This window comes from Hippocampus zosterae, chromosome 11, assembly GCF_025434085.1.
Source record: "Hippocampus zosterae strain Florida chromosome 11, ASM2543408v3, whole genome shotgun sequence".
Classification (NCBI taxonomy): domain Eukaryota; kingdom Metazoa; phylum Chordata; class Actinopteri; order Syngnathiformes; family Syngnathidae; genus Hippocampus; species Hippocampus zosterae.
This window is the reverse complement of record NC_067461.1, coordinates 16372435-16399041: the sequence shown is the minus strand read 5'-3', so window position 1 is coordinate 16399041 and position 26607 is coordinate 16372435. Positions and strand designations below refer to the sequence as shown.

The 26607-nt window shown below is 40.8% G+C and overlaps 3 protein-coding genes across 10 annotated transcripts; 2 read left to right on the top strand and 1 right to left on the bottom strand.

Moving 5' to 3' along the window:
* Window positions 1-9942, bottom strand: zgc:110045 (uncharacterized protein LOC664755 homolog). Of its 5 annotated transcripts, none has more exons than XM_052079461.1 (15): window positions 9583-9942; window positions 8615-8655; window positions 7397-7507; window positions 7261-7284; window positions 7148-7180; window positions 6932-7048; window positions 6725-6856; window positions 6209-6337; window positions 5342-5422; window positions 5068-5094; window positions 4194-4235; window positions 3716-3791; window positions 2372-2424; window positions 1451-1620; window positions 1-312 (listed from the first exon to the last, which is right to left on the bottom strand). In XM_052079461.1, exons 3-15 carry the CDS (start codon window positions 7472-7474, stop codon window positions 276-278), a joined length of 999 nt encoding a protein of 332 aa, XP_051935421.1. In that variant the 5' UTR covers window positions 7475-7507; window positions 8615-8655; window positions 9583-9942; the 3' UTR covers window positions 1-275. The 5 variants fall into 5 exon arrangements, with proteins under 5 accessions (XP_051935421.1, XP_051935417.1, XP_051935418.1 ...); XM_052079457.1 differs by having other exon boundaries at window positions 1-1139; window positions 9583-9916; XM_052079458.1 differs by lacking the exon at window positions 9583-9942 and adding an exon at window positions 8832-9533 and having other exon boundaries at window positions 1-1139.
* Window positions 9943-12896: 2954 nt separating this feature from the next.
* mocos (molybdenum cofactor sulfurase) lies at window positions 12897-18410 on the top strand. 3 transcript variants are annotated; one of them, XM_052079936.1, is made up of 15 exons: window positions 12898-13127; window positions 13207-13296; window positions 13385-13451; window positions 13575-14219; window positions 14325-14401; window positions 14471-14670; window positions 14771-14887; window positions 14974-15330; window positions 15416-15578; window positions 15693-15780; window positions 16508-16632; window positions 17332-17428; window positions 17574-17703; window positions 17802-17906; window positions 18155-18410. In XM_052079936.1, exons 1-15 carry the CDS (start codon window positions 13016-13018, stop codon window positions 18341-18343), a joined length of 2562 nt encoding a protein of 853 aa, XP_051935896.1. In that variant the 5' UTR covers window positions 12898-13015; the 3' UTR covers window positions 18344-18410. The 3 variants fall into 3 exon arrangements, 2 of the variants coding, with proteins under 2 accessions (XP_051935896.1, XP_051935897.1); XM_052079937.1 differs by having other exon boundaries at window positions 12989-13127; window positions 13188-13296; XR_007964761.1 differs by lacking the exon at window positions 18155-18410 and having other exon boundaries at window positions 12897-13127; window positions 17332-17414.
* Window positions 18411-21173: 2763 nt separating this feature from the next.
* Window positions 21174-26032, top strand: si:ch211-117n7.7 (Monoacylglycerol lipase ABHD12-like). Of its 2 annotated transcripts, XM_052079947.1 has the most exons (13): window positions 21174-21373; window positions 22722-22834; window positions 22905-23010; window positions 23093-23212; window positions 23327-23357; window positions 23454-23499; window positions 23710-23839; window positions 24460-24497; window positions 24568-24647; window positions 24745-24827; window positions 24936-25014; window positions 25097-25218; window positions 25368-26032. In XM_052079947.1, exons 1-13 carry the CDS (start codon window positions 21294-21296, stop codon window positions 25387-25389), a joined length of 1050 nt encoding a protein of 349 aa, XP_051935907.1. In that variant the 5' UTR covers window positions 21174-21293; the 3' UTR covers window positions 25390-26032. The 2 variants fall into 2 exon arrangements, with proteins under 2 accessions (XP_051935907.1, XP_051935905.1); XM_052079945.1 differs by having other exon boundaries at window positions 23093-23357.
* Window positions 26033-26607: the final 575 nt, after the last annotated feature.

Here is a 26607-nt window from a genome sequence, read left to right as displayed (position 1 = left end):
TTTTTATTCATAAAAAGTCACATTTATTCCAAATCCATATCATTAATATCAAGCATTACAAAATTGCAGTGCCCTATTACAATTCCTGTGCTGCAACAGTTTCTGACATAAATGGTTAATCAGTTGTGATGGAGATTGAACAAAAAACAAGCAGAAACAATAAATGAGTTGTTTGGACCAGTCCAGCTCTACAGGATTATTGTGGAGAGTGAAATCCACTAGAATCCAGTGTGGCTTTAGAATAATCCCATCAGAACTGCAGCAGTGCCACGCTACTACAGAACACCCAAGCCTGTTAGCCCTGATGAGAGTCTACAGTGAAGGAACAGACAGAAGTATGACAGAAAAAAATGAAGCAATCCTTGTTAATAACACTAAACACAACCACCTTTATTGTACACAACAACCCATTTTCCCCGCTTGCTGCCTACAGAAATTTAATTCACAAAAACAGGTCTAGGAGGGAACACAGAAAGTAAACATTGCATATTAAGAAACAAATCTCCTGGAGTAAGTCTTCATATAAAGCTCTGGGACACAAAGCCATAAGAAAATTATTCTTTTTCCTGGGTTCAAAGCAAGCCTGAGTTCGCACATAGCATACTATGTAATTGAGTTAACACACACCTCTGTCGCCTATTAAAAATATGCTTTCCCAATTATTGGAATGCAAGTGCTTCACTGGGAAACCTTGCATATAGTACTTCTGCCAGCCGTTGACACATTGACCATCATTTTGTAATCTGGTATCCAATTAGAGAGACATGCCCAAGATTACTCAATATGGAGCAAACTTCTGTCGCTCAGACTTTTTGACGCCAGAGGTTGGTATTTTTGCTGTGTAAGGGGCTAAACTCTGTGTTAGGCTGGTAGCAGCTGCTGGGTGGACAGCCAGAACGGGTAGTGTTTTCATGCCAAGCAGGCTGGAAATAGGGACGGCATAGTGGGGATTTTGGATGGCCTGTAATGTGGAGGGAGAGTGGACGTTAATGTTGGTGGGGGCTGGGGTGGTGGCCGCCAGGACGGCGAGAGAGGTAGCAGCATTGGAGGTGGTGGAAGCAGACTGAGCGTAGCTCATGTTGAGATCAACTGGGTTCGCAGCGGCGGCAACCTGCATGGTGTATTTAGCCATCTCTAAACTGCACGCCGTGTGAGGTTAAGAGAAGACAATGGAACGTGAAGGGACGAAATGTGGGTAAGACAACAGAAAAGAGAAGGGGGGAGAGAGGAGAAAACATGAGAGTCAGAGTAGCAACGTGTTAAAAAAGCAGAGACAATCGGGATTTTTTTTTTTTTTTTGATGTAGTCAAGAGACTGGAGCAGTTAGCTGCAACAAAACCAAGCGCTCCTTGACCACAATTATTCCACCCTCACAAAAACGCTTGGTTGGCTGTTATGTCAGAGTGCACTGTGCAGCCCTGCTATAAATGGTGGCTGTGCATCGTCTTACCTGGCGCTGATGAGGTACTGGGCCACGCTAATGCTTGCTGGTGAGCCTGTGATCGTGACTTGGCGCACGGCTGAGCCATCAGTGGCACTGGCAATTTTGATGTGAGCTCCCGAGACCTGGCGAATTTCATTGATCTTGCTGCCTTGTCTTCCAATTATGCAGCCAATAAACTAGAAGAGCAGTAGAGTGAAATAATGTAAATAGCAAATTAGCTCATGTTTCTCCCTATTGCAGAAATAGTATCGCAGGGGAACAACTACAAACAAATAAATAAATAAATAAACTAACACCACAGTGAAATCTTAAGAGTGGTGGGTTCCCACTTATTAACGCATACTGTGGGAAGACATTACATCTCACTCTAAGGGATTATGAAATGTGTGACCTCTTGCCATACCTTCGCAAATCAACAAGAGCTAGTTGTAGTGCATTGAAGTTTTGAGGGGATGGCACATGTGTATCCGTCTATTTGTCAATGAGCAGGCGACTGCTGGCCGGATGATGCTATTATGTTGGCTCTATTGATACCAAAGGAGGATTAAACTAAATCTTTGTACCTGCAACTTTATCCAAACCCATTCCTACTTAATGGGTTCCTCCTTGTCCCATTTGCCACTGATCTACAGGTTATGGAGAAATAACTTTTGTACGGTACTGCAAATTTAGCTCAACGTTATCTCTCTTCACTTTGACCAAATTATCTTGAGACATGCTTTTCATAAGCAATCCACACTAACATTGAACAATAAAGTATTGAAAGCTGAAATGAATGAAAGACAAAGCGGATGCAGTTCATATTACTGGTGTCCAAACACTCCTTATCAAATCTAGCCACCAGACAGTGCAAATGAAGTATGCAGCATCCATATCATTGGTGTGGATTTGAAGTAATGCCACAAAATAAAACAACGAAAAACTTACATCATTAGGTATCGCCAGCTCCTGTGAACTTGTGGGGGCAGACACATCCAATCCTGTAAAGTAGGACACAGAACGCTAACAACTGCACTAATGGCTTCCACTTTTATGACATAACAAGTTGACCTACTTTCAGTAGTTATTACTTTTGATAACATGGGACTAACAAAAAGAAACTTTCTATCCACATGTGTACCATACATTGGATACCGGCACATATTTAACTTAGATTTCAGCCACATACTGTATATCACACGGCTATAGTTCAAATGCTTTAATGTCGTGCACAGCATGGCTAGCCTCTTTGACAGCCGTACTCTCTATCTGGTGCAGACTCAGTTAGTTGTGGCAGAATGCATGAAAATGTGGGTTGATGACGTCAAGGACAGCCCGAGCCAAGATTATGTTAGATTTTGAGGGGAGATGTTGCTGGATGGGAGGGATGGGGGTCAAAAGTTTGGGATTTGTTTCAGACGGCGAAATGGGGCTCGTTCAGAGGATTGGGAAATCGTGATAAATGGTGAAATATTGACAAATTTGTAAGTACGACTGTCATTTTCACATTTCCTTCTTTTATAATTTGGAAAAATAGTGTATGCGTCAGTGACTTTATTATTTTATTAGAGGTTCTGCAGACATGTGGGAGAGTTCTATAATTCTACAGTTGCCTGAATAGTTTAAGGCATAGGTGTCAAACTCAGGTCCTGGAGGGCCGCTGTCCTGCATGTTTTCCAAGTCTCCCTGTTGCAACAGACCTGATTCAAATGAACAGGTTCAATGTCAGGTTTCCACAGAGTTTGCTGATGGTCTGATCATTTTAATCAGGTGTGTTGCAACAGGGAGACTTGGAAAACATGCAGGACAGCGGCCCTCCGGGACCTGAGTTTGACACCCCTGGTTTAAGGAAATTACGCTTACTGTTCCACCATCAGCATGCCCCCACTGCACAGATGAAGGTCCATAAAGGAAGAATTGTGGTTTAGATGAATTTGTGAACCCTAATTGAAACTCCATCAAAAACATTTGGGGGAGGCATAGCTTGTGAGGCAGCAGACCTTCTTGACCAAAGTTAATGACCTCTGACATTTATTTTTCCCACCAGCTTGATTTTCCCAATTCTTGTGTCGATACAGTCTACATGCTATCCACACACTAACCCACCTTGCGGGTATCACGTTTTGTTTTGATCACTTGTGCTTGGCGAGATGTGGCCACTAACAATTGACCTGAGAGAATGGAGGCAACCCTGATGTTCTCTCATGTTACGGGGCTGTTTGATGTTGTGATTGGAAGAGGAGTGACGACAGAGGGATTGATGGTCTTCCCCGGGGAGCCGTGGGTACGTACCAGGGAAGGTAGGGTTGCTCTGCCCAAGGGAAGGGAGGGGGATATGCTGCATAGCCAACTGGTGAAGCTTGGTCAACTGCAGGGTAGGAAGGAAGTTAGAGCTAACCAATCAAAGTGGATTATTTTAGAGGAGTTGACAGCTACAATACAGAGTCAATCTGAAGTTCACAAACATCACAGATGGTGTCAGTGAGAAGATACATTTCCTTCAGAAAGCATGCTGGATTCTCATGGAAGTAGTCTGCAAATACAGTCACATCTCTGGCTACAAAACTACAACTTGATCATGAAGGGACTAGCTTTAAACTTTGATCTCAATCAGAGCATGCTGCTAATTTGTGTTAGTGTTAGTAATGTTGACAAATCAGAGTTTCATTGATGCTTGGGACGGTTGAGAAAGGAGATCGGTGGGACTGGTGGGAGTGGGCAGAGTTGGACAGAAAGGGGAGAAGTCAGTCATTTAAAGGAACACACTTACATCTTGATGAGCAAACGCATATTGCCCTGGAAGTGCAAATGCCTGGATGGTGTAAAGAGAAGAAATGTGATAACATGTTATGTGACATGTGAGCATCAAGCGTAAAGTCAGGCATTTGGGCGCTTGACTGAAAATCCATCCCCTCACTTTTTCCATGGCCCATGATTGTAATGGCTTTGATGGAATTGTATCAATATGTCACACCAATGGTTTTACCCAATTTTTACTACGCCGGGAATTCAATAATAGATGTCCGATAAATCAGAGCAGCCTGGGCCAAATCTAGGACAGTGGCATGCCAGTTCATGGAAAAAAATCTGCTTGACTAACTATATTGTTTATGTTTCACACTGCCTAATAATGTAAATGGGTATCATTTATACCCACATTCATTGTTTAGTCATGTTGTTTTTTTTTTGTTTTTTTTTACAATGCATGTGATCCACATGTACCATTTTCATGCATTGAAAATGCAGCTCAAACTCATTGTCCCCACGTTGCAACATTTCATGCACGGCAGACTTGTTAGTATGTATACCGCATGCACAGCACGACCGACTGTTCATTTCTCTCAATCCATTGTGCTGCCGAGTTGAGGTTGCTAGAGCAAATATGTATATATAGATACAGAGATGCAAAAGTCCTCACTTTCACTTTCTCATCCCCTGACCGGCTACGATGTGCTGATCGGCTCAAACATGTGAGGGTTGATCATGGCCGCTTATGTCGACTTTTGTGCGTAAAAATCCTCTTCCTCGAATTGCAAAACATTACTCGTCATCGAATATACTGTGTTGTGTCGTGCATGGAAATTGTACACAATCTCCATGGTGCCGCGTTGTTGTGTTGGCTAGAGCAACTACACCCATGATACCTCAAGCTTCCAGTAGCTTCCGAAGCACTTGGGATGAGAAATTAAAACCTATTATTTAAATCAAATTGTGGTTGACAAGGGCACATTTGCTCCTAGCAAAAGACAACTAGTTTCATGTTTGTTCTTATAAATATGCCCTGTGTTCATTCACTTAACATGTTACGTCCATGAAAATTTAAGCAATTAAGGTTGAGGAAACCCTGCCTGCCCTCAAAAGCAACATTTTCAAGTCTTGTCTTATTACAAAAAGGCAAAAGTGTCGATGGAAACTTACTTGCTGTTGTGCTAATACTGCATGGGCACCAGCAGGTATGACCTTTGGACGGTAGGGAATAGTGGCTCCTTTTGGAGGAGACTAAGGACAAAATTAGGAGACCCAGGAAAAAAAAAGAATATTTTATATACAGAACTTTCACTAAGACTGATGCATTTTACATCACATCTATCCCTCGCTGAATCTTTTAATAGCCATCGAATCGGTTGAGAAGGGTACATGGACCTTGCATGCCACAGATTAAATAAAGGCTTCATTTACAAGACTTCATTTTTCCAGCATGAGGATAATCGTGCCCTTGCCAATGGGTTGGTAAGAGAGATAAATTAATGATCCCAACTCCTTCACTCCGAAAATACAAATTATGCTGTGACATAGGTAAAACGGAGATAATTCTTCATGATATTCTGCAATAATAACCCATCTAATTGGGAGCACTTTCATGAATGCAAAGGTGAGGTGATTTAAAGCTTATTAAGTAGCTAATTAATTCTGTGCTCCTACTGAAATGATCACTTTAGAAATAATGGTGTTACGCTTGAAAGCTTCCCTTTGTAAAAACTGCACCGAAACATTGGGCCATTTGGCTCACAGAGGAAAATGAATATGCATATTCGGTAAAATAAAAAGACCACAACATAACCACTAGTGAAAGTGTAATCACGTTTGAAATATATTGTAATGGGTGGTATAATCTAAGGGGTTGTTCCGGTGACTGCACATTGTTGTATATGACCCAGAGTGAGGCTCAACTCGAAACTCAATGCAAAGCGATTTCCACAACACTGAACAAATAAACAAATGTAGTACTGTTGCGTGTCCAAAAATAAAAATAAAGGTCACAAAGAGCGGCTTGACCGTCCATACCTCCAGCATGATGGAGCAGATGTGTCGCACACACTGAGTGATGGCCTGTGGAGTGCCAGAGATTGTGACAGCCCTCTCGGTCGAATCCGGCAGCATGTCTCCTGCCACCTGAACCTGAGCCCCTGTGGTCTTGACATCACCAGACAACAGAGTAAAATGGCTATTTATTGCCAAAAAGAGCACTCCATCACCCAAAATTGAAATGCAGTCTCAGACACCTGCAGCTTTATCCTGATAAGATTCGGACATGCAAAGACCGGCTGCAGGCCAAATAGAAACGTGTGCACCAATATTTAAAGAGGTGCACATAAATAATCTCCATTTAAAATGGGTTTTCAGCCTCTGCACAAGCTTAGTCATTCAGATTCTCATATGCAGTTCCAGCAGGCTTGATTGAAATGTTTGATATTGGAGGACCCTTGATTCCAGAACATCAGGTCAAAGGTGGCCTCTTCCTATTCAGATGCAGACAAACAACTTCCAGAGAGAAAATTGCAGAAACACCAGGGCACCTACCTCTCGGATCTCTTTAATCTTAGATCCTCCTTTTCCAATCAGTGAGCCGCACTGGCTCCCTGGGAAAACCAAGCGAAGCGTCACAGGCGGATTGCTGGTTACATTGCTGTTTGTCATTGCCGCCGTTATATCCTGAGGAGAAGATCCGCAAGGTCAATATCAACACAAGCTTTAAATTGGGAATATCAGGATGCCGGCAATACTGACCTCCTCAAACTTGTGCGCAATCATGGAGAAAGCTCTGAAGATACCCTCTGTGGGTCCTGTGATGGTCACTATCCTCTCGGGAGACGATCCCTCTGATATGTTGATGCGAGCGCCACTCTGAGGGAAAAAACCCCCAAAACATCCAATCTAATTCCTATGCTGTGCCATGCAGAGACCTGTGAGAAGATGCTAAGTTACACACTGTTTGCTTCTTACCTCCTCTCTCATTTTCTTCACTGTTTCCCCTTTCTGGAAGCAAATAAAGGGGATAAGCATCTTAAAGATGGCAGTGATGCAACAAAGGATGTTTTGTTTTAAAATTAGCCTACCTTTCCAATTATACTGCCAACTTCCTGTAATGACAAGAAACCATAAATAACAGCAGTAACAAGCTACAACCAAAAAAATAAAGGACTACAACAATACCACCGTGTTTCATTCCTCTATTCCACATTAGCCAATTACCTTTCCATGCATCAATAGCCTCAGTGTCAGTGTAACATTCAGGCTTCCATCTGAGGCCATTTCTTCCCTCTCAGACATGCCCTGTGTTTTCACACCTTCTATGTAAATACTCTGCAAATGAACGAAAATAGTTTAGGCAAGAGATATATTCCAGTACATAATACAGTAGATGGAGAGATGATGCGGACGTCGCTTTCCCTGCTAAACTGGCCTTGCAGTGCAGTTACTGCTGCCGGTGGAAATGTATCACTTCCAATTTGCCACTTTGAGAAAATGCCGTCCGACTGATAACTATGTAAAAGCAATGGCTTTCATAACAAAATCCTCGGCTGTATCATCAATCTCTCAATCTCCAGGAAAAATAAAACTGCTCTAGTCTGTAAAGATGTTCAGAAACTCATCAAGGGACTGAGTATGGACCAGTGAGGTTTTTCTCCTGATCTTGTCGTTGTGAGTGCGGGTGAGATAAACCTATCACGAGGTGCAATCTTCACATGGGAACAAGTCTTTGGTTCCGGCTTAACGCGAGATGTGTGACTCCCTTGGATATGATAAGACACAAAGGACGTCACTGTGGAGAGCCGACAATCAAGTCATATGTGTGTGATGGTCTCCAATGTACTGACCCACAATTTCAGTTTGGAAGACACTGTGAATCAAATCTTTGTTGTCTATTCAGAACAAATGAAGAATGTTAGAAGGCATTCAGTGTCAGAAGAGGGGCTTCTCGCAAATAACACACAAAGAGAAATCTTTTTTTTTCTTTTTACCAGATTGGATTACTTTTAGCATTAAGAAAGTTTTATTTCTTTATTGATAGAAAGAGTACCATGACGTGTTCTTGGTGTGTGCAGACCTCTCCTGCGGTTAATGCGATAGTTGATCAGGAGCAGACAACAGCACTTTTTGCTAAAATGTATCCTCCTCTGTAGCAGTATGATCAACATCAATAAAGAGAATTTTCGTTCTCTTAGTATTTCAGTGAGACTTTTGGGGGTTCATTCCATGAAGCCTCATCTAGACTGATTCACCGAGACCTCACAGAGTTTAAAAAAAAAAAAAAGGAAGGGATTGTGGCTACATGCTATTGACGCATACCCATGAGCTGTTATTTGTTAATCCAGATTCATCTGGTCCTACCTCAGGATTTTGTGTACACAATTACATTTGTAATACATGACCATTGACCCGCCCGCAGATCCCTGTTTGAATACTTACATAAAGCAATGAATGGCAAACTCCTTGCTTCCATTCCAAACCTTGAAGGAAACAAAAAAAGAAAGAGAGGCGACTGTACCTTAATCTTGGTGCAATTACCAGAATAAAAGAGTTGATAATGATTTGATAATGAGTTGTTGGTTTTTCACTGTCCTCTGAATTTGTCCTGCTACGTTCCTGCATTGATACTGACAAAATTATTAAATTCAATGAATACCTTTGAGGTTGTTTTGCTGCCAACAATGAGGCTTCCTCTCCCCTCTGTGTTTTATTACAAAATTACGGTGGCAACATCAAATAAACAGCAACATCTCTTCCTAATCCTATAGGCCAGGATTTGTTTAGTTAATGCTAAGACCCGTTTGACCCATTTCTGTCACCTCTAGTATGTCAGCGATCACTCAAGACTTCCGAACAAAACATTTGCTCACAATGGCATCCGCAGTGTATGCAATATGATCAACACAATTAAAACAACCGATTAGTTATTCAAGCAGGTGAGGAAAAAAAAAAACGACATAGATCGATTGATGGCTTTTGAAAATTTTAATGAGGAGGTAATTTTATTTTTCATGGCATAAAAGAATGATTCGTTTATATGCTCAAGTGGTTTTTGGAGTAACACAAAACAATGCTTAGCACAAGTTGATGTTCGAGCAATTATTAGAAAGAAGACAACTGCTGTATAATATCTTGCATCAATGTGTAAGGTATTGATAAAATCCGGTTCAAGTAACTTTAACGCACCTAACTGAAGACAAACAGCCATCTTAATCCATTTCACTTCACTAAGTGAAGTCAGGAGTTAAACATAGGTACAAAGATGCTCATTGTTTCATTGCCAACATTACAGTTGTCTGCAACACTGCTGGCTGTCCAAAGTCAACGGCGAACACCCAACACCCTACACAATTATATCTCTAGATGGAGGCCTAATGCAACACGGAAAATTACAAAAATGTACTGACCTTATATGCCAACCATTCACTCGTCTCCTTTAAATTGGACAGCTCCTCATAGAGTAACCCCTTAGTTTGTTGTCCGTATTCCGTGTTTACGTCCTTTGTTGTCACTTATCCACAGAATGGACAGATGGCTCCCTGTGCCTTTAGACTGGCTGGAGCGGAGGTTGGCTTTGCTATTAGTCCCTCAGCTTAGCCCAAGATAAGCCCCTACACAGGGCAAGTGAACCCACATCTCTTGCCTAATTCTCTCCGTCCCTGCCACCAAAGAGGCGTTCCTCCACACGTCGATCCACAGGCTGAAAAGGCCTAAGGGCAGGGCAAAGAGTCTCTTCTGCTGGCCACTGTCCAAGCCACAGATAGCAGTGACTACGGTAAGGGCCACCACCAAAAAAGGGTCTTTTGTTCAACATAAAAACACTAGGAAAAAAAACACAGACTTAGGAAGATGCAGTTAACCGCTATTGCTTGTGAGTAAATGTTTAATGGTTGAAAAATAATATTAAATAAATAAATAAATCGATTCGTTGTGCTTGGAGCCCAACTAATTGAGGGCTGAAAAGGACAATGTGGTGTTGAAGGTATTTAGTGATGTTAAGCACAATGTCCTCGTGGGGTACTTCCCCCCTCTCTCTGCCGTGCCCTCCCCCACACCAAGCCCCTCTGCCCTGGAAATTAGGCCATACGCAATACAATACAGCCCTTCTGCACAGAAAAATGTATTCAGCTGAGCTTCAAAATTGTGAGGGAAGTGAATCAGTGAAGCATAAGTGGCATATTTAATTACTATTCACTGTGTTGCACGGAAACAATGATGGCTGCTGTGAGCCTCATGGCAGTCTTTTAGACATCTGAGGGCTGCTCAGCAGTTCAATACAACTCCCCAGTAGTTCTTCTGTGAATAAAACTGTTTAATTTAGTCATGAGAAGAAAAAGGGTATTTGGATACTTTTTTGTGTTAAGTGAGGAAGTAAAACGGGGGGTCATAAATTAAAGAAAGCAAGTCAACAAAAGTTCATTGTCCAGTTCTCCAAAGATTTATTTCACTATTATTTGGCCTGATCAAACATTTCAATTTCAAGTCACTCGTGCCTAATCTCCCTCCTAAATTGTTGCTTCAGTTGAGGATGGGATTATATGTAATGGGATTACTGTGGACGGATTACTTAAAACTTGTTACAGTAACTAGTTCCAGTTAGACTTAGAGACCTACAGTACACACCCTAAACAAATACTGCCTCACCTCATTTCAGTGACTAAAAAAACTGTGTAGACCACTCTTTCTCTTATATGACATTATGTTTTCAATGAGGATTAAAACCAGAAATAGAGAAGGTTTCTGTATTTTAAATTGTGCTATTTCTTATTTTGAGAGTGTCGTCCATTGCATATCACTAAGGTAATATTGGAATAAATGACGGTGCATTGTTTATTGAATTGTCTGAGCACAAAATGTCCTCATTAGCCCTTTTGTGCACCCTTCAACCTGATAGCATGATGAGCTGTCCACTGTAGTAACCGCTGTCCCTGAGAAAGGTTAATGTTATGTGTTTACTATTTCTACTATTTACAGTATACAAAGCTGGTCAGAAACATTCCAGAACTGCTGTCACATATACATACTTGATACATACATTATACTTGAAATCAAAATTGCATATTCAAATTTCTCCCACTGATGTAATAGTAGAATCAATTAATCTCTCCCAGCATTAATTTTCTGCCACGGCTTCATTCACTCCTGAAAGGATTCTTCCGGGATCCTTCACACCTCTGTATAAAGACCATCTTGATAATACCTTGTCTTCAAAACAGGATCCCCTAGATGACCCACTTGAGCCAGGCAAAGAAGAAGAAGAAGAAGAACAATAACAACAACAAAATCAAGAACAAACGAGTCAAACGCCTCCAGCACATTGATGTTCTTCTCAACCAGGAACTGTCGGACGCTCATGGCCGTTGTGAGGACGTGCGTTGTCGTTGTGAAGCAATCACGGGTTGTCCTGTCATGGCTCACCTTTCTCTTCCTCCACTGAACAAAGCAAATGTCGCAGGAACTCTTTGACGATGTGCTGGTTGATTTTCTGGCTCACAATAAAGTGAAGTAATAAGCAGCTTGTAGTTTGGGAATTTGTTTCAAATAAGTCTTTTGTGAACCCACTCGTAGAACTTTTCTTGTATTCTGTGAAGGTATGTCATATGAAAAAAAATTCTCATATACAGTGTGGACCAAAAGTAGGTATAATTAAATGTTTTCCTTTCCTTCCCTCACGGAGTGTCTTTTTTCATCTTTACTTCCATCCTTCCTTTCTTCACCAAGTTTCGATGAAAATATCAAACAGTTTCTTTTCAGAACAAAACAATAACTCTTTCTCATTTTCAACACCGCTTCTTTTGAACAGGGTCACGAGTGGGTGCTGGAGCCTATCCCAGCTGTCCTCGGGCAGTAGGCGGAGTACACCCTGAACCTAATTACCAGCCAATCGCAGGGCACACAGAGACGAACAACCATTTATGCTCACACTCACACAAAGGGACAATTGCTTGACCATGCTTGTCGTTGGTATGTGGGAGGAAACCGGAGTACCCGGAGAAAACCCACGCTGACATGGGGAGAACATGCAAACTCTACACAGGACAGCCAGAGCCTGAATCAAACCCTGCACCTCTGCACTGTGAAGCCAACGTGCTATGTCTGTGAATTACAATCAATGGATAAAAGTTTTTTTGTCTAATTCATAGATTAATAAAAAAATAGACAGAATAATCAATTATTAAAATAATTATTAGTTACAGCCCTGTTTGCAATAAATCAATAAATCAATTATTAAATCAGCTAAACTGATCCAAACATTAATGTGTACATTTCATGGTGGGGGATGAATTAATGCAAAAAAAAAAGTCTATGAGTCTTGCTATTGTAAAAGATCGATGGGACAGATTAATGATTGGAGTGAAGCCCTATGGACCACGGGCCATAGTTTTCCTATCCCTCTTCTATCACATGCATATGATGTTGTACATTGGTTTGACATTTATAGTTTCTGCTGGAATGTAAATGGCCCTGTAAAAATATCTGAGGTGAAAGAAAGAGGCTGTGGCTTTTGTCACATATTTCTCGCCTGTTTATTATTCATGCATACCTATGATCTGGCATTCGAGGCATAGTCCACTGTCACGAGAGAAGAAATTGGCTTTGAGCCCCTCCCCCACAGCACATCACTGGTTCTAACTTTAATATTAATAGCAATTGCTGTTGAAGTTCCCACAAGACTACGACAATGCGGGACCAGGGTCTTGTGCTCTTCATGGGACTATGAAACTGAGCACGTGGTCAGCGGACTTTGAGCGTGGAAATCAATCAATAACTGCATTCATTCGAGCAGCTGTGAGGGTTTATCTGTGTCGAACGCGGACACTTGGTATCGCAAGACGCTCGATGGACTTCCACAAACTTAACTCTTTTGAAACCTTTAAGGAGGTGTGGAGTTGTTATGGCTACGGAGAAAACCTGGAGGACATGCTTGAGAGGGAGTTCACGCGGATGAAAGGTAAGAATTGCGTTCTCCTCTGAATTGCTGTGAGCGGTTTAAAGTTAAATAACAGTACAGTTCTTGTTATTCTACAAAGGCACTGTATATTTGGATCATGCAGCAAATACTTTGTACCCGGAATCACTGGTCAGGAGCTACAGCCTTGATATTTCAAGGAATGTGTATGGTATGAAAAGCAGCGGTTCTTTTTATTTGTCAGCTCATGATACTTTATGAAGCGGTAATGTTGATGTACGGCATCATCTTCCCAATAGGAAACCCTCACAGCCACAACCCCAGCAGCAGATTGACACATGAGACCATGGAGAGGGTCAGATACAGGTGAGCTCCAACCATGCCCTGAGACACATTCTAAATGGTCCCATGTGCCCTCTTTGAAACTACCGTGCATGAAATGAGGTTTTTTTTTTTTTTTTTTTTTTTAAAGAGATCATTTTCTTTCAGGATATTGCAGCATTTCAACACTACCCCAGAGGAGTATTCAGTGATTTTCACTTCTGGCTGTACGGCCGCTATCAAATTAGCGGCAGAGGTCTTCCCCTGGAGGTCGCAAACAGAAAGCGAGGCGGGGAGTCACTTCTGCTACCTCACTGACAACCACACATCTGTTGTTGGCATAAGGGGACTAACATCTAACCGGGGAGTAGTTACCCTGCCCGTCTCCCCTCAGGAAGTGGAAAATAGGGCAAAAGATAAGATTCTGGGTGAAGTTGAGGTTTGTCAGACCCCACATCTCTTCTGCTACCCGGCACAGAGCAACTACTCAGGGACGAAGTATCCCCTCAGCCATGTAGAAGGCTTACAGGCAAGACGCCTTTATCCAGCATGTGACCATCAAGGCCATTGGTTTGTGCTGCTGGATGCAGCCTCGCTTGTCAGCTGTTCTCCTCTTAACCTACAAGACTGCCCTGCTGATTTCATCCCAATCTCCTTCTACAAGATATTTGGCTTCCCTACAGGTCTGGGCGCCCTTCTTGTCCGCAACCATGCTGCAGGCATACTAAAAAAGACTTATTTTGGGGGAGGCACAGCAGCAGCTTACCTTTCTAGCGAAGATTATTATGTGCAGGCTGCAAATGTTTCTGACAGGTAATGCCGTGAACAAAATTGCCAATCATGGACCGTCTCTGAAAACACCATAACTTTGCGCATTCATGCCCTGTAATGAAATGTTTCTTTTATTTCCTGGATAAGATTTGAAGATGGCACTGTCTCGTTTTTGGACATCATTGCCCTCAACCACAGTTTTGAAGCTTTATACAGGATCACTGGTAAGTAAGAGTGACACAACAGCCATGCAGAGGGAAATAACAGCCCTCTGTTTCTTTTCTTTCTTTCAGGAGGAATGCAAAACATACAACAGCACACCTTTGGCTTAGCGCGTTACACTTACATGCTTCTGTCAAGTCTTTGCCATGGCAACAGGCGACCAGTGGCCCAGATGTACACACTAGGCCAGTTTGACAGTCCAAGAACCCAGGGCGCAATATTAAACTTCAACCTTATTGATTCGTGTGGAGAAATAATTGGATATTCTCAGGTGCATATGTTGGATTGCTCATGCCATATCAAGTAAAAAACATCCTGTATAGATGCGCTGGCAACACTTATGAGTAGCATAATAATTGTCCTCCATGCAGGTAGACAGAATGGCAAGTTTGTACAACATTCATGTGCGCACTGGTTGCTTTTGCAACACTGGAGCTTGTCAGAGCTTTCTTGGGATCACAAATCAGGAGATGAGGAGAAACCTGCAGGTAAAAAAAAAAAAGAAACATGAAATGCGCAAAGACAGCATTTCAAAATCTGTGCTTGTTGAATGAAACGTCTTTTTCCTTTTGAGGCCGGCCACGTCTGCGGAGACACCATCGACTTGGTGGATGGGCAGCCGACCGGATCTGTTCGCGTGTCATTTGGCTACATGTCAACATTTGACGACTGCCAAAAGTTCCTGAGTTTTGTTGTTGAGTGTTTTGTGGAGAAACCAGTCACAATTGACCATGCAAGACTAGAGAGGCTTAAAGCAGCCATCGTATCAAATGAAGAGAAAACAGTCAATATCATTGAGGTAACACACAAAGTTGAAGAAAAGAAGATTTCACAGAAAGGATTTGAACCTGTACGTCCAAACAGCTGTGAGGGGCCTTATATATTGACCAACATCTACATATACCCCATCAAATCATGTGGAGCATTTGAGGTGTGAGCATCCACTTAACTTTCAGTCACTACCTGCATTTCAACATTCTTTATCTTTATACAGAACATGTTGTCATTTATTCTAGGCCCACAAATGGCCGGTAGGACCTCAGGGTTTACTCTATGACAGAAGCTGGATGGTGGTAAATGGAAATGGCGTGTGCTTGAGTCAAAAAAGAGAGTCACGTTTATGCCTCATTCGCCCACAAGTTCATTTGTCCTCAAACGAATTGCTCTTGCGGGCTTCAGGTCAGTCAGTCAGTCATCGGCTCTCTGAATGTGACACACTACTCGAGCAAGAAAAAAAAAGTCTGTCAGTCTGTAATTTTTCTTTCTTCAAAGAAATTTCCTCCTGTGCTGTAGGGATGAATACCATTTCAGTTCCACTGGAAATCAGGAGGGAAATGCACGCAAGCTTTCAAATCTGTCAGAGTAAAGTTTGTGGTGACAGGTGAGCTGCGGACAGGAAACAATTCACATTTGTTTGATATTTATACTTGCCGCTTGTAGCAGCATTCTATTTTCCTTTTACAGACGGTATTTTTTTGACTACAAATGACACTTTAAAGCTGGGGTGTCAAATTCATTTTTGTCGTAGGCCATATCATCGTTATGGTTTTCTTTGGAGGGCCATTATGACGGTCAATACAAATAAATGTATGATTTTCCCGTATGACACTAAATTAACACAACAGATGAATGAATAACGAGCTTTGGAATCAGAGATCCAATAAAAAGTGTTTGTTCAAATATTACATTTAATTATAAGTGGGATTGGTAAGAAAAATGCTTGCAATATCTTAACGTTTTGAAAAGTAAAGACAATTTGAAAGACGTTTTTAATTAGAAACATGAAGTCGATGCACATAATTTGCTTTCATGCGACACAGAAATTGATGTGTTGAGCCAGATCTGGCCCTCCAACCTTGAGTTTAGTATGTGTGTTTGAGAGCCTCAGAATTTCAAACAAAATTTACAGCTGTTTTTTTTTTAATGACAAAATGGAATAATGAGTAAGAGGTATTATGGATACATTTTAATGAGTCAAATTTTTGTCATCGGCTACAGAGATGGTGATTCTTAGATTAGATGATGCGCAAAGTTTGCAACCTTCTCTTTCTGATATCAAGCTGTGCAAACCTGGGGTCTCCTAAACAAAATCTTCTTGCTTTCCCCAGGGTTGAGACAATGGACTGTGGTGATGAGGCTGCATCGTGGCTTTCAGACTTGCTTGGACAGCCATGCCGCTTGATTAGACAAAGTCCAGATTTTACTCGATACATGAACAAGAAGTCTGATACAGGTAAATGTGTCCAAATTTTGCTCTGCTTCATATTGCAACATCTCAAATGCTCTCTTCCTTTGAGGACAGATAAAGAGACACACTATGTCTACAAAAATACCAAAACTAGTCTAGCCCGCTCATTACTGACCACTCGAGTGCAGGATTTCAGCACGGATTACTCTGTACATTCTTGCTTTTATCTCCCTAAAACCGGACTAGTTTCCCAGGTCCTACCGATGAAAATCATTCCTACCTTCATGATGCTGCCACCACTATGCTTCACTTTAGAGATGGTATTGGTCCGGTGATGAGCGGTGCTTGGTTTCCTCTGCACACGATGCCTGACATTTACGCCAAAAAGAGAATTTTCTTTCTAAATGCTTTTTAGCAAATTTCAAAGTAAATGGTTGTGAATACTTTCCAGATGCATTACTGTATCTTCTTTGATTTGCAGCTAAAAAGATTTGGAGCATCATTATCCTCTAGTAATTAAACTATATTTGTTCAATGACAGAAAATGTGATCAATATTACTTCCTATTTAATCGAAAGTGCACAGGCTAAATCCAAAATAACAACAAATATCCTGAATGTGCAGTTTGTGTGCAGTAACCCCTTCACCCTGATGATTAGAACTTCAATTTTCGCATTCATTGGGGATTTCCAGCAGAGATGAGTGCCTGAAATAGATGGGTAATACAAAGTATTTTCCTTCTAGCCATCACCTCTTCGACACTCTCCCTGGTGAATGAGGCTCAGTATCTCATGATTAACCGTGCAAGTGTGGAGCTCATTCAAAAAGTAATGAGCAGCAGGTTTGAACACATGCTATCTTATTCAAAATAGTCAATGTGCACTTCGTGCAGTGAAAGACATCAGGATGTGACATCATTTACATAACACTGTATAATATAGAGAGTGTTAGAAAATAACATGCAATTGCCACTATTCCTTTTAAAGGCAAGACTATCCCGAGTTTGATACAGAGAACATCATCAGTCGGTTCCGATCCAATTTCATCATCTCAGGGGTTGAACCATTTGAAGAAGATAATTGGTCACACTTGGTAATTGGCAACATTCGATTCATGGTGAGATTCCACTTTGGGAAATCAGATGACGTCTTGCAATGTATTAAAAGTAGATTCTGAAAAAGCTAAATCTGCTTGCTGTGTGATGAATCACAAAGGTCAGAGGCCAATGTGTACGGTGCCAAATGGTTGGGGTTGATCAGAATACTGGGACCAAAACAAAGGAGCCTCTGATGTCTCTCTCTGCGTACCACAATGGAAAGGTGAGTCAAGGCCAAGCGATTTCAATTCATCCACTCCTTTCTTTTTGCTTGTTTAAAATGTTTTTTTTTTTTACCGGTAATTGTGGAGAATTAAACATACACAAATTTACAGTAGCTATGCCTCTCCCTCTTTTCAAATTAAAACAAAAAGCTGACCCACCACCTCTCACCCCATTCCTCTTGCCACACAATTCTTAGTATAATATTTGGTTCCTCATCATGTTGCTTGTTATTTCTGGCATTTCCAGGTTACATTTGGTGTCTACTTGAGCCATCAGTTGCCAAAAGGGTCACCGACAGCTGGTGTCCTCAGTGCTGGCTCCCACATACTGCCAGAGCCCCATATTTCTGAAACTGGTCACCCATCTCCATCACCATCTCTTCCTTCATCAAACACTGGTGACTTACCCTCAACATCAGGGGGATTTGTCTCATGATTGCAGATAGTTATGTGTTGAGTGTGCACGTGGGTTTTATTTTATATACTGTTGTTCGCAGCGCCGCGGTGATGCATGTTCTCCTTGTGCCTGCGTGGGTTTTCTCGGTGTCCAGAAACATGCACAGTAGGTTAATGGAACACTCTAAATTGTTCCTAGGTGTGATTGTAAATGTGGATAGTTGTTTGTCTGTATGTGATTGGCTGGCAACCAGTCCATTTTGTACCCCGCCTCCTGCCCGGAGTCAGCTGGGATAGGCTAAAGCACGCCCGTGACCCTCATGAGGATAAAGCGGTTCAAATAATGGATGAGTGAATGTTTGTTACATTATATTTTGGTGAGATCCTTGTCCCTTCACAGCCTGTCAGTTCCTGTAATCATGAAAGAACAGGGGCAAAGAATTGGACAGGTTTTTTTTTCCAATATCAGAGCATTGAGTCAATATAACATGACTAATATATATATATACAGTAAATCCTACTACAGTGAACCCTCGCTATAACGCAGTTCACCTTTCATGGCCTCGCTGTTTCACTGATTTTTTTGTTGTTGTGGTTTTTAATTATTTTTTTGACAGTGGTCTGCATCCGGATTGGCTAAAGGGACTGTCAACTGTCTCCCCACTTTGTCTCTTCACAGCGTGCCAAATTTACGTTTGCAATAAAAATAGCTTTTGATCTTTGGGTTAATTATTTTGTACGGTATTTTATCATCCATCCATTTTCCGATCCGCTTTATCCTCACAAGGGTTGCGGGGGGTGCTGGAGCCTATCCCAGCTGTCTTCAGGCAGTAGGCGGGGGACACCCTGAACCAGTTGCCAGCCAATCGCAGGGCACACAAAGACGAACAAACATCCACACTCACACTCATACCTAGGGACAATTTAGAGTGTTCCATAAGCCTGCCATGCATGTTTTTGGAATGTGGGAGGAAACCGGAGTACCCGGAGAAAACCCACCCAGGAGAACATGCAAACTCCACACAGGGAGGCTGGAGCTGGAATTCAACAGACCTCGGCACTGTGAGGTCGACACGCTACCCCGTGCTGGTGGGGTGGGAAGGGCGTGCTGGGAGGCTGGGGGCGGTGAGGGAAGGGGAGGTCGGTGCAGTTGCCTCCCCGTCCGCGGGTGTATTGTACGATATAATGAAAAAAATATAGCTGACTCGCAGGTTCTTTTTGGCACGTAACCCCTGCGATAAACAAGGGTTTACTGTACTGTGTACTGTTGGACAGGTTGAAAACTTGGGTAGGATGAAATGGAACAGTCCTAAAATGGTCCAGCTCCTACTTGGAGAAAATGAGTTCTTTTGTGATCATTCTAACCCTGTAAATATGATATGACGGTCAGTCCTTGCCCCCTTTTGTTCAGCCTGTAATACAGGCTATGTATATGCTAGCCTATGGTCTTCACAATGGCTATCGTGGCCTTATATGATAGACAACTATATCTATCATGTCAGCAACTGACAACAATTCAATGAAAGTTCTGTCACTGTCTTAAACAAATTAATAACTGGAAGAATCAAAATGTACTTCAACTAAACCTAATCTAAACTGCGGTAATTGTTTTTGGCAATAAAGAAAAGAGGATTGCTGTTCGTAAAAATGTAGGGCCCCAGTTTCTGTAGTCAAATTAAGTGCTAATTTGCTGAAGTATTCATAACAAATTTCCAACTTAAGTGGAAAACTTCTGGTAGACACAATTTTCACAAGTCAGGCTTGATGCAATCACCGGTTCTCATTTTAACCTGCTCAACAATTCTTCCTCTGGTTATTCCAGTATGGCTTCATATCATTTTTTATTCCAAACACACCACTAAGCCTGCTGCCAGAAACCCAAGACAGACTTTTTAAGATGAGATAAGATAAGAAAACCTTTATTTGACTCACAATGGAGAAATTCCCAATTTACAGCAGCAAAATTGAAGATAGAAATAGTAAATACAGAAGCAACAAAAAAAAAGTTGCCCAGTGAAGAACAAAACTACCAGACAGGCTAAGCTAATAAGCTTAGCCTAAGCTAAGCTAAGGCTAATACAAAGCTGTATTTCCTGAAAGATCAGATTGCTGAGTAAGATGACCATCTTCTTATATATTCTCTGTTGAAGACCACTGTCTTAATCACTATAAAAGTGCTGCGTTTGACCGAATGTTTGAGACAGGATTTGCAGAATTTAGGGTGGGGTCCCCAAATGGGATTTTTGAGTCAACGACTGCTGGAGTAAAACACCATGAGCAATTTAGATGGTCATTTTAGCAGGCACACCATTGTTTAGCAAATTACATTTTATTTTCATGTTATTAAAATACCATGATGTCTGTTGTGTTATCTATGTATTGTATGGTAGTGCTTTTGGATTCTGTTGGAGTCTGTTGGATTGTAAATTAATTTAACCACCATCAAATGAACCACTTCCTGTTTGCTGCATTATCAAACCATAGTCTTGTGTTGTTGTAAATTTGATCCATGTCTATTATTTTAAATTCCTTGTGTGGGAAGGCACAGTTTAAATAAAATGATTTATTACTGCGGTTTTATTTGATTTTATTGAATTATTAAGGTGCACTACACGATAATTAGCAACGGCACAAAATGCTCATGTACAATTAAAATATAATTTACTTTAATTACAACGAGGAAGGTTGAACTGTCAAATAGCATCAGGATAGACGATGCGTTATTTTAATTAGTAGTATACTACCCAGTATTCAAAAAGCTGCAAAAGTGATATGCTTTGTAGTTTACAGCGATTCTTAACAATAGAAAAAAATTGATTTGTGCTCTGTGTCCGATCAGGCTGTATTCATGACTGGTGCCACCTTAAATAAAAAGTTAAGCTTAACTCCTCCCAGACCGCCCTGAAACCGAACTTTGAACGAACCGTAGCGCTACACGAACAACTGAAAGAGTCTCGAGGTAGCAAAACGCGTTAAAATTGCTGTTCAAAATGAGACAAAGAACACATAAAAAGGAAGTGTCGACCTCCGCGCAGAAAACAGCCCAAGTTCAGCGGAAGCACGAAAATGAGTAAGTTAGCATGTTAGTTTAATGTTTTTGGAGTCAGTCTGGATATCACATACTTCACTGTAGGACTTAATAAAAGCATTCATTGCGCAATGTCATATCTAATAAAGCACCTACATCGCCAGTACTGTAATTGTACGATAGAATTCAAATTAACACTTTTACTATGATGGCAGTTCTGTATTTAGATAGATTGAGAGCATTCATACAAAAGTTGGTGCTAAATCTGGACAAATTATTCGATTTTTGGAAGGCTGGTGGAATAATGACCTGCTCTGTGTTTCACTTGAGGGGTGTGAAGAAATCAGTCTTTCTCCTCACCGGGCTCTTATGTCATATTACATTGTTAACGGAGGGGGAGGAATGTGTTGTCCATTAACGGAAAACAGTCTGAAGAGCACCCTCTTTTGTGTTGTTGCCTCTAGCAAGGTCAAGGCGATTACAGTAAGAGTCTTGACATCCCATCACGTCATTCAACTCATTAACTTTATTATGGATTATTGCTACTGCAAACAGAATAGATATGTTTTCAACACATAATACATCTGCAGTATGGAGTATAAGATAGGATAGGATACACGTAAGCTTATGTTAAATGATTCATTATTTTCATTTTATATTTGAGCATTGGTTTGGTTGGTTTGTTTTTTTTTGGTTTGTTTGTTTATTGAACATAAAACATATACAGTAATAGTTTGACAGAAAATAAGGTAGATAAAAAAGTAAAAGAAAGAAATCAGTCTTCATTCAACACAGTTATTATGTTCAAGGGAGTAGGATGAAGTAAAAAAACTTATCTAGTCCTACCCCAGCATTATATTCTTTTGTGATACAGTTGCATAATTTATATTCCGTTTAATAATTGCTGAAACAAGCTTATGTTGATATTGTCTGATTGGCTGAAGGAAACCAGGAAGTGTTTGTGTTACCGAAAGAAGGTGTGTTCTCGTTCGTTCGTTTGGAGGTACAGACGTTGGAAAATAAAAAAAGTTGCCTTCAAAGGATTCCATCTCTCCTTTTGCCCTATCTTAAAGTAGAGCTCAGCTACCACTACAAAACTACGAACCCCTAGACTTACATACATATGGTGGATCTTTTTCACCTCTGAGTACAATCACACACACGGATGCTTCCGGAGCCTGTCAGTTGAAAGGCTGACACCTATAATTGACCTAATAGACACGTTTCTGGACTGTGGGAGGTTGGGTGGAGTAGTGCTGAGAACCCTCATAGGCACACGTAAATGAATACCAAAATGAAAGACAGAAACATTCACATTTAACCGTGAAGACAAAAGCACCACCTGGATAAATTTAGTCACTCAAGTATTCTCTCTGCTGTCTTTGGCTAGGTCTCGGTGGATGAAGCGTTGTTTATTTGCACTGTTTGTCATCCTTCTTTTGGCTCCCTTCACCCTGATCATGTCACGGGAATTATTCCAACACCTTGTTTACAAGCACAGAAGTAAGTGAATTCCCAATACGAATATAAATCCTTTATTTGCTTATAAAATATTCTTGTCTTCTGTTTGCAGTCAAGGTTCCATTCTTTGTTGACCTCAACCAACCTGTTGATTTCTCCCTAAATCACACCATCAACATGTACTTAAAATCAGAAGAAGGGATTTCTCTTGGTGTATGGTGAGTTGAGTATCTAATTTTAAACAGATATTCAATTTTAATGACTGACTTATCAGCTTTGCATTTTTTAAACTTGTTCCAGGCACACAGTGCCTGAGAGTCACTGGAGGGAGGCGCAAGGTAAAGACTTGGCATGGTACCAAAGAACATTAAGTGATGGAAATCCAGTATTTATATATCTACATGGGAACACAGGCACACGGTATGGTATTCAATCTATTTATGTCCTGGTTAGAAAATATGGGAACATACTCCGTCAACTAGCTCTTTCCCTCGAAATTATTAGCAATTTATTTCTTACAAATCATTTCAACAGGGCAGCGACTCATCGGGTGGGAGTTGCAAAGGTGAGTGATTATACACACAAACCTATTCATTATTTCACAATGATATTAAGTCAGTCAAGCTCGTCCAATGTCAAGTAAGACTTATTTTGTTAACAGGTATTGAGTGCACTTGGTTACCATGTGTTGGTGCCTGACTACAGAGGTTGGTGAAAATGAATCATTTATTTTCATTTCTTTTTCAGTCCGAATGATTGATAGCAACATAGAAATGAAAGCTTTGGCAGTAATAAATAGCACGCAGTTGAATATTCTTGTCAGCCTGCCATTCGCTTCAACTTTTGCTTTGCGTGATGGCCATCTAGTGGTGACACGGGGAAATTTCACCTAACCGTCTTCAGTGAACTACTGACAGGTTTTGGAGACTCAAGTGGTGAGCCAACTGAAGTTGGACTCACAACAGATGCCCTCCATGTGTACAACTGGGTCAAAGAACGCAGCGGAAGCAGCCTGGTCGTCTTCTGGGGACATTCTCTTGGCACTGGGTCAGTTGGATTTGCAACTATTTAAGTCAGCATTACAAACGCAAAGTACACGCATACGATTTTTGGCTCACTGAAGGTGACCAACACAGCACACCACACACACAGTACAGTAATTACAGTATTTCTTCAAAATCAAGACTGACCTGTGGGGGGCAGCATTTTGCTACAGTGCATTCAGCGGCTGCGAAGTGCAAAGAAAGAAAAATCGTAGTCAACCCTCACTTCACTTTTTTTTGGGGGGGCGGGAGGGTCAAGTTCTGTTTTGGATGTTAGACAAACCTGGTTAGTCAATGGAAGCTCATTAACATCTTTTTAGTATCAAACATCCAAGTGTCAAGTGTTGCTGTTGCAATACAAATATAATGTGTAGCAAGATGTGTCTATAGTTTGGTTTAGACTTTAGAGGCACCAATCACACTGTTTCAATTGTTTAACTTGTTTTTTATTTTTGTTTTATTTTCTTCTATGTGCACCTCAATTAATTTTAAGTGATCGAGCTAAAACACGTTAATTTTTTGAGTATCAGAAATTAAGCAAAAGATTGTGGGAAAAGTCAATGAGAAGTAATAGAAAGTACAGTTAAAAAGTGTAAAGAAATTATATAATGTGTGTCTTTGCAGAGTGTCCACGAATACTGCAGTCAAACTTATAGAACAAGGTGGGTTCAGCCACACAAGCAAATACTAATCATGAAATCCAATTCAGTTTTACTGTGATTGCATCAGCAGGTATTGTTTTGGACGGCGTGATTCTCGAAGGCACCTTTAACATGCGTAATGAGAAACTACCATTTCATGTGTTTTCATGGGTAAGCTACGCTAACATGTGCCACTTATGTCACTTCATAGATTTATTTTAGGTTAAACATAATGTTGATTTTGCTTTTATTTACACTTTTTTATCAGTATTACTGGAACTTTCCTGGCTGGGGATATTTCTTTCCAGAGCCATGGGCTGAAAATAAAGTTGTCTTTCCCACTGAGGAAAAGTAAGTTTTAATTATTGGCAGTGCCGAATCTGTTCAAACATTAATTTGCATTGTAATTGGGTCAAACTAATATTCACCTGCCTAACATGATTTTGTATTATTCTGCAGTGTAAAAAAAATGAAAAGCCCTCTACTTTTCCTGCATGCAGAAGACGATCCAATTGTTCTCATTCATTCTGCTCAGCAAGTATTACTATGATTATTTTGCTATTTACCAAATGTGACAGTATTATTAGTTAATTGTATATATGTTTGGCCTTTCTCGCCAGCTGTACAACGTAGCAGTGAGTGCTCAGAATGCAGAGCGAGTCAAGTTTGTGTCCTTTGAAGGGTCTTTAGGGTATCTACACAATGGATTGTACAAAGACCCCCGTCTGCCAGACATCATTAAGTGAGAGACCATTGATAATTTTATATATATGTGTGTTTGTGTGTGTGTGTGTGTGTGTGTGTGTGTGTGTGTGTGTATGCATAGAGTGAAGTAAATATCTGTATATGTTAAGGGATAGAGGCTTAACGGTGTATCATTTTTCTCCACAGAAAGTTTGTGTTGACTTTGTGATGTGGGGAGACGCCTTCAGTGGATATTCAGTGATGGTTGAAAGTATGATTTGCTTTTTCTCAAGTGTAGCATGCCATTTATTATTTTGATTGTCTTATAAATGTGATCAATGCAAACACATTTGGGTAATTGCTCTAGGACATGTAATTAAGGGATGACAAAGCTCCAGAACGTACCCTGGTAATTCCTGAAAACGGTCTGGTGCTTAATTTTGTTTAAATTATAGAGATGTTATGAAAACTGATGAAACATTAAGTATTGATAGATAGTGATTCAGCATTAGCTTGCTGGCTGAAGAATAGAAAAATAACATCACCTAGAGGAAGTTCAGCTAGAAACACACTCCACTTTGACTAAACACACTCACTCTTTTCTCTCTCTCTCTCCCCCTCCCTCCCTCCTCGCAAAAAAAGTTACGGATATTTGGCTATTAAATCTTGTGACGAGCCCAAAATGCATTCAAACCTTTACATGTGAACGTAATGTGACCTTCTCTCAGCTTTTCAATCCACAGGTCAAACTGTTTGTTGTTTCAGTTCGTTTGCTCAAGTTGCTGTTCTCTGACGAGGATCTTCACAGCAAAATTCAAAGAACAAGCGTTTGATGTTTGAAGCGACTAATAAATGTCCTGGTTCGATGTAGAGTTGGTGTTTAAATGTCATTAGTTTATAAACAAAGCGATCCCGAAAACATACAGTTTCGCAATATGATGAACGTTGTAATATAAATATTCAATATCCGGAACCTTGTTTTTCCGTGTCAACCTTAAAATAACAGTATTCAACCTTTCCCCGTATCCTGTTTGAAAGTCAACGCATGTCTTCGTTGTCATATTCGCATACGCATTCTGAAAGCGAAAAATCTCAACCCTGGGGAATGTACATGTTCAAATCAAGTCCATCTTTGTCAAATATGTGCAACATACAGCACAGATGAAATTACTTTCCTCTCTCAACCACAGTGCAAACATGCAGTGCATTGAAACACACAGCTAAAATATTGCATTCACTTTGGCGTGCGCTTTTTATTTGTTTTTTACTGAAAAGCTAAATAAATGTTCAGTATACCTCATGTAGATGGAGGCAAGTTCGGATAGTGTTTGCTTTGTTACATCTTTCACGTCATTCGTATCCTTGTAAACGTAAAGGTCCGGTCTTTGACAAGGAAAAAAAAAGCTCCGGTCTTTGGCAGTCGGATGACGTGGCTGAAGGTTGCGGA

Excerpts from the sequence above, each read along its gene's own strand:
- mocos (XM_052079936.1), top strand. The coding sequence starts at position 13,016 with ATGGACTTCCACAAACTTAACTCTTTTGAAACCTTTAAGGAGGTGTGG. Across the intron at positions 14,402-14,470 it reads AGCTTTATACAGGATCACTG|GAGGAATGCAAAACATACAA; the intron begins GTAAGTAAGAGT and ends TCTTTCTTTCAG. Across the intron at positions 14,888-14,973 it reads AGATGAGGAGAAACCTGCAG|GCCGGCCACGTCTGCGGAGA; the intron begins GTAAAAAAAAAA and ends TTTCCTTTTGAG.
- si:ch211-117n7.7 (XM_052079945.1), top strand. The coding sequence starts at position 21,294 with ATGAGACAAAGAACACATAAAAAGGAAGTGTCGACCTCCGCGCAGAAA. Across the intron at positions 24,648-24,744 it reads CATTTCATGTGTTTTCATGG|TATTACTGGAACTTTCCTGG; the intron begins GTAAGCTACGCT and ends CTTTTTTATCAG. Across the intron at positions 25,015-25,096 it reads TCATTCATTCTGCTCAGCAA|CTGTACAACGTAGCAGTGAG; the intron begins GTATTACTATGA and ends CTTTCTCGCCAG.
- zgc:110045 (XM_052079457.1), bottom strand. The coding sequence starts at position 7,474 with ATGTCTGAGAGGGAAGAAATGGCCTCAGATGGAAGCCTGAATGTTACA. Across the intron at positions 4,236-5,067 it reads GAAGCTACTGGAAGCTTGAG|GCATTTGCACTTCCAGGGCA; the intron begins GTATCATGGGTG and ends TACACCATCCAG. Across the intron at positions 1,621-2,371 it reads AGCTGGCGATACCTAATGAT|TTTATTGGCTGCATAATTGG; the intron begins GTAAGTTTTTCG and ends CTGCTCTTCTAG.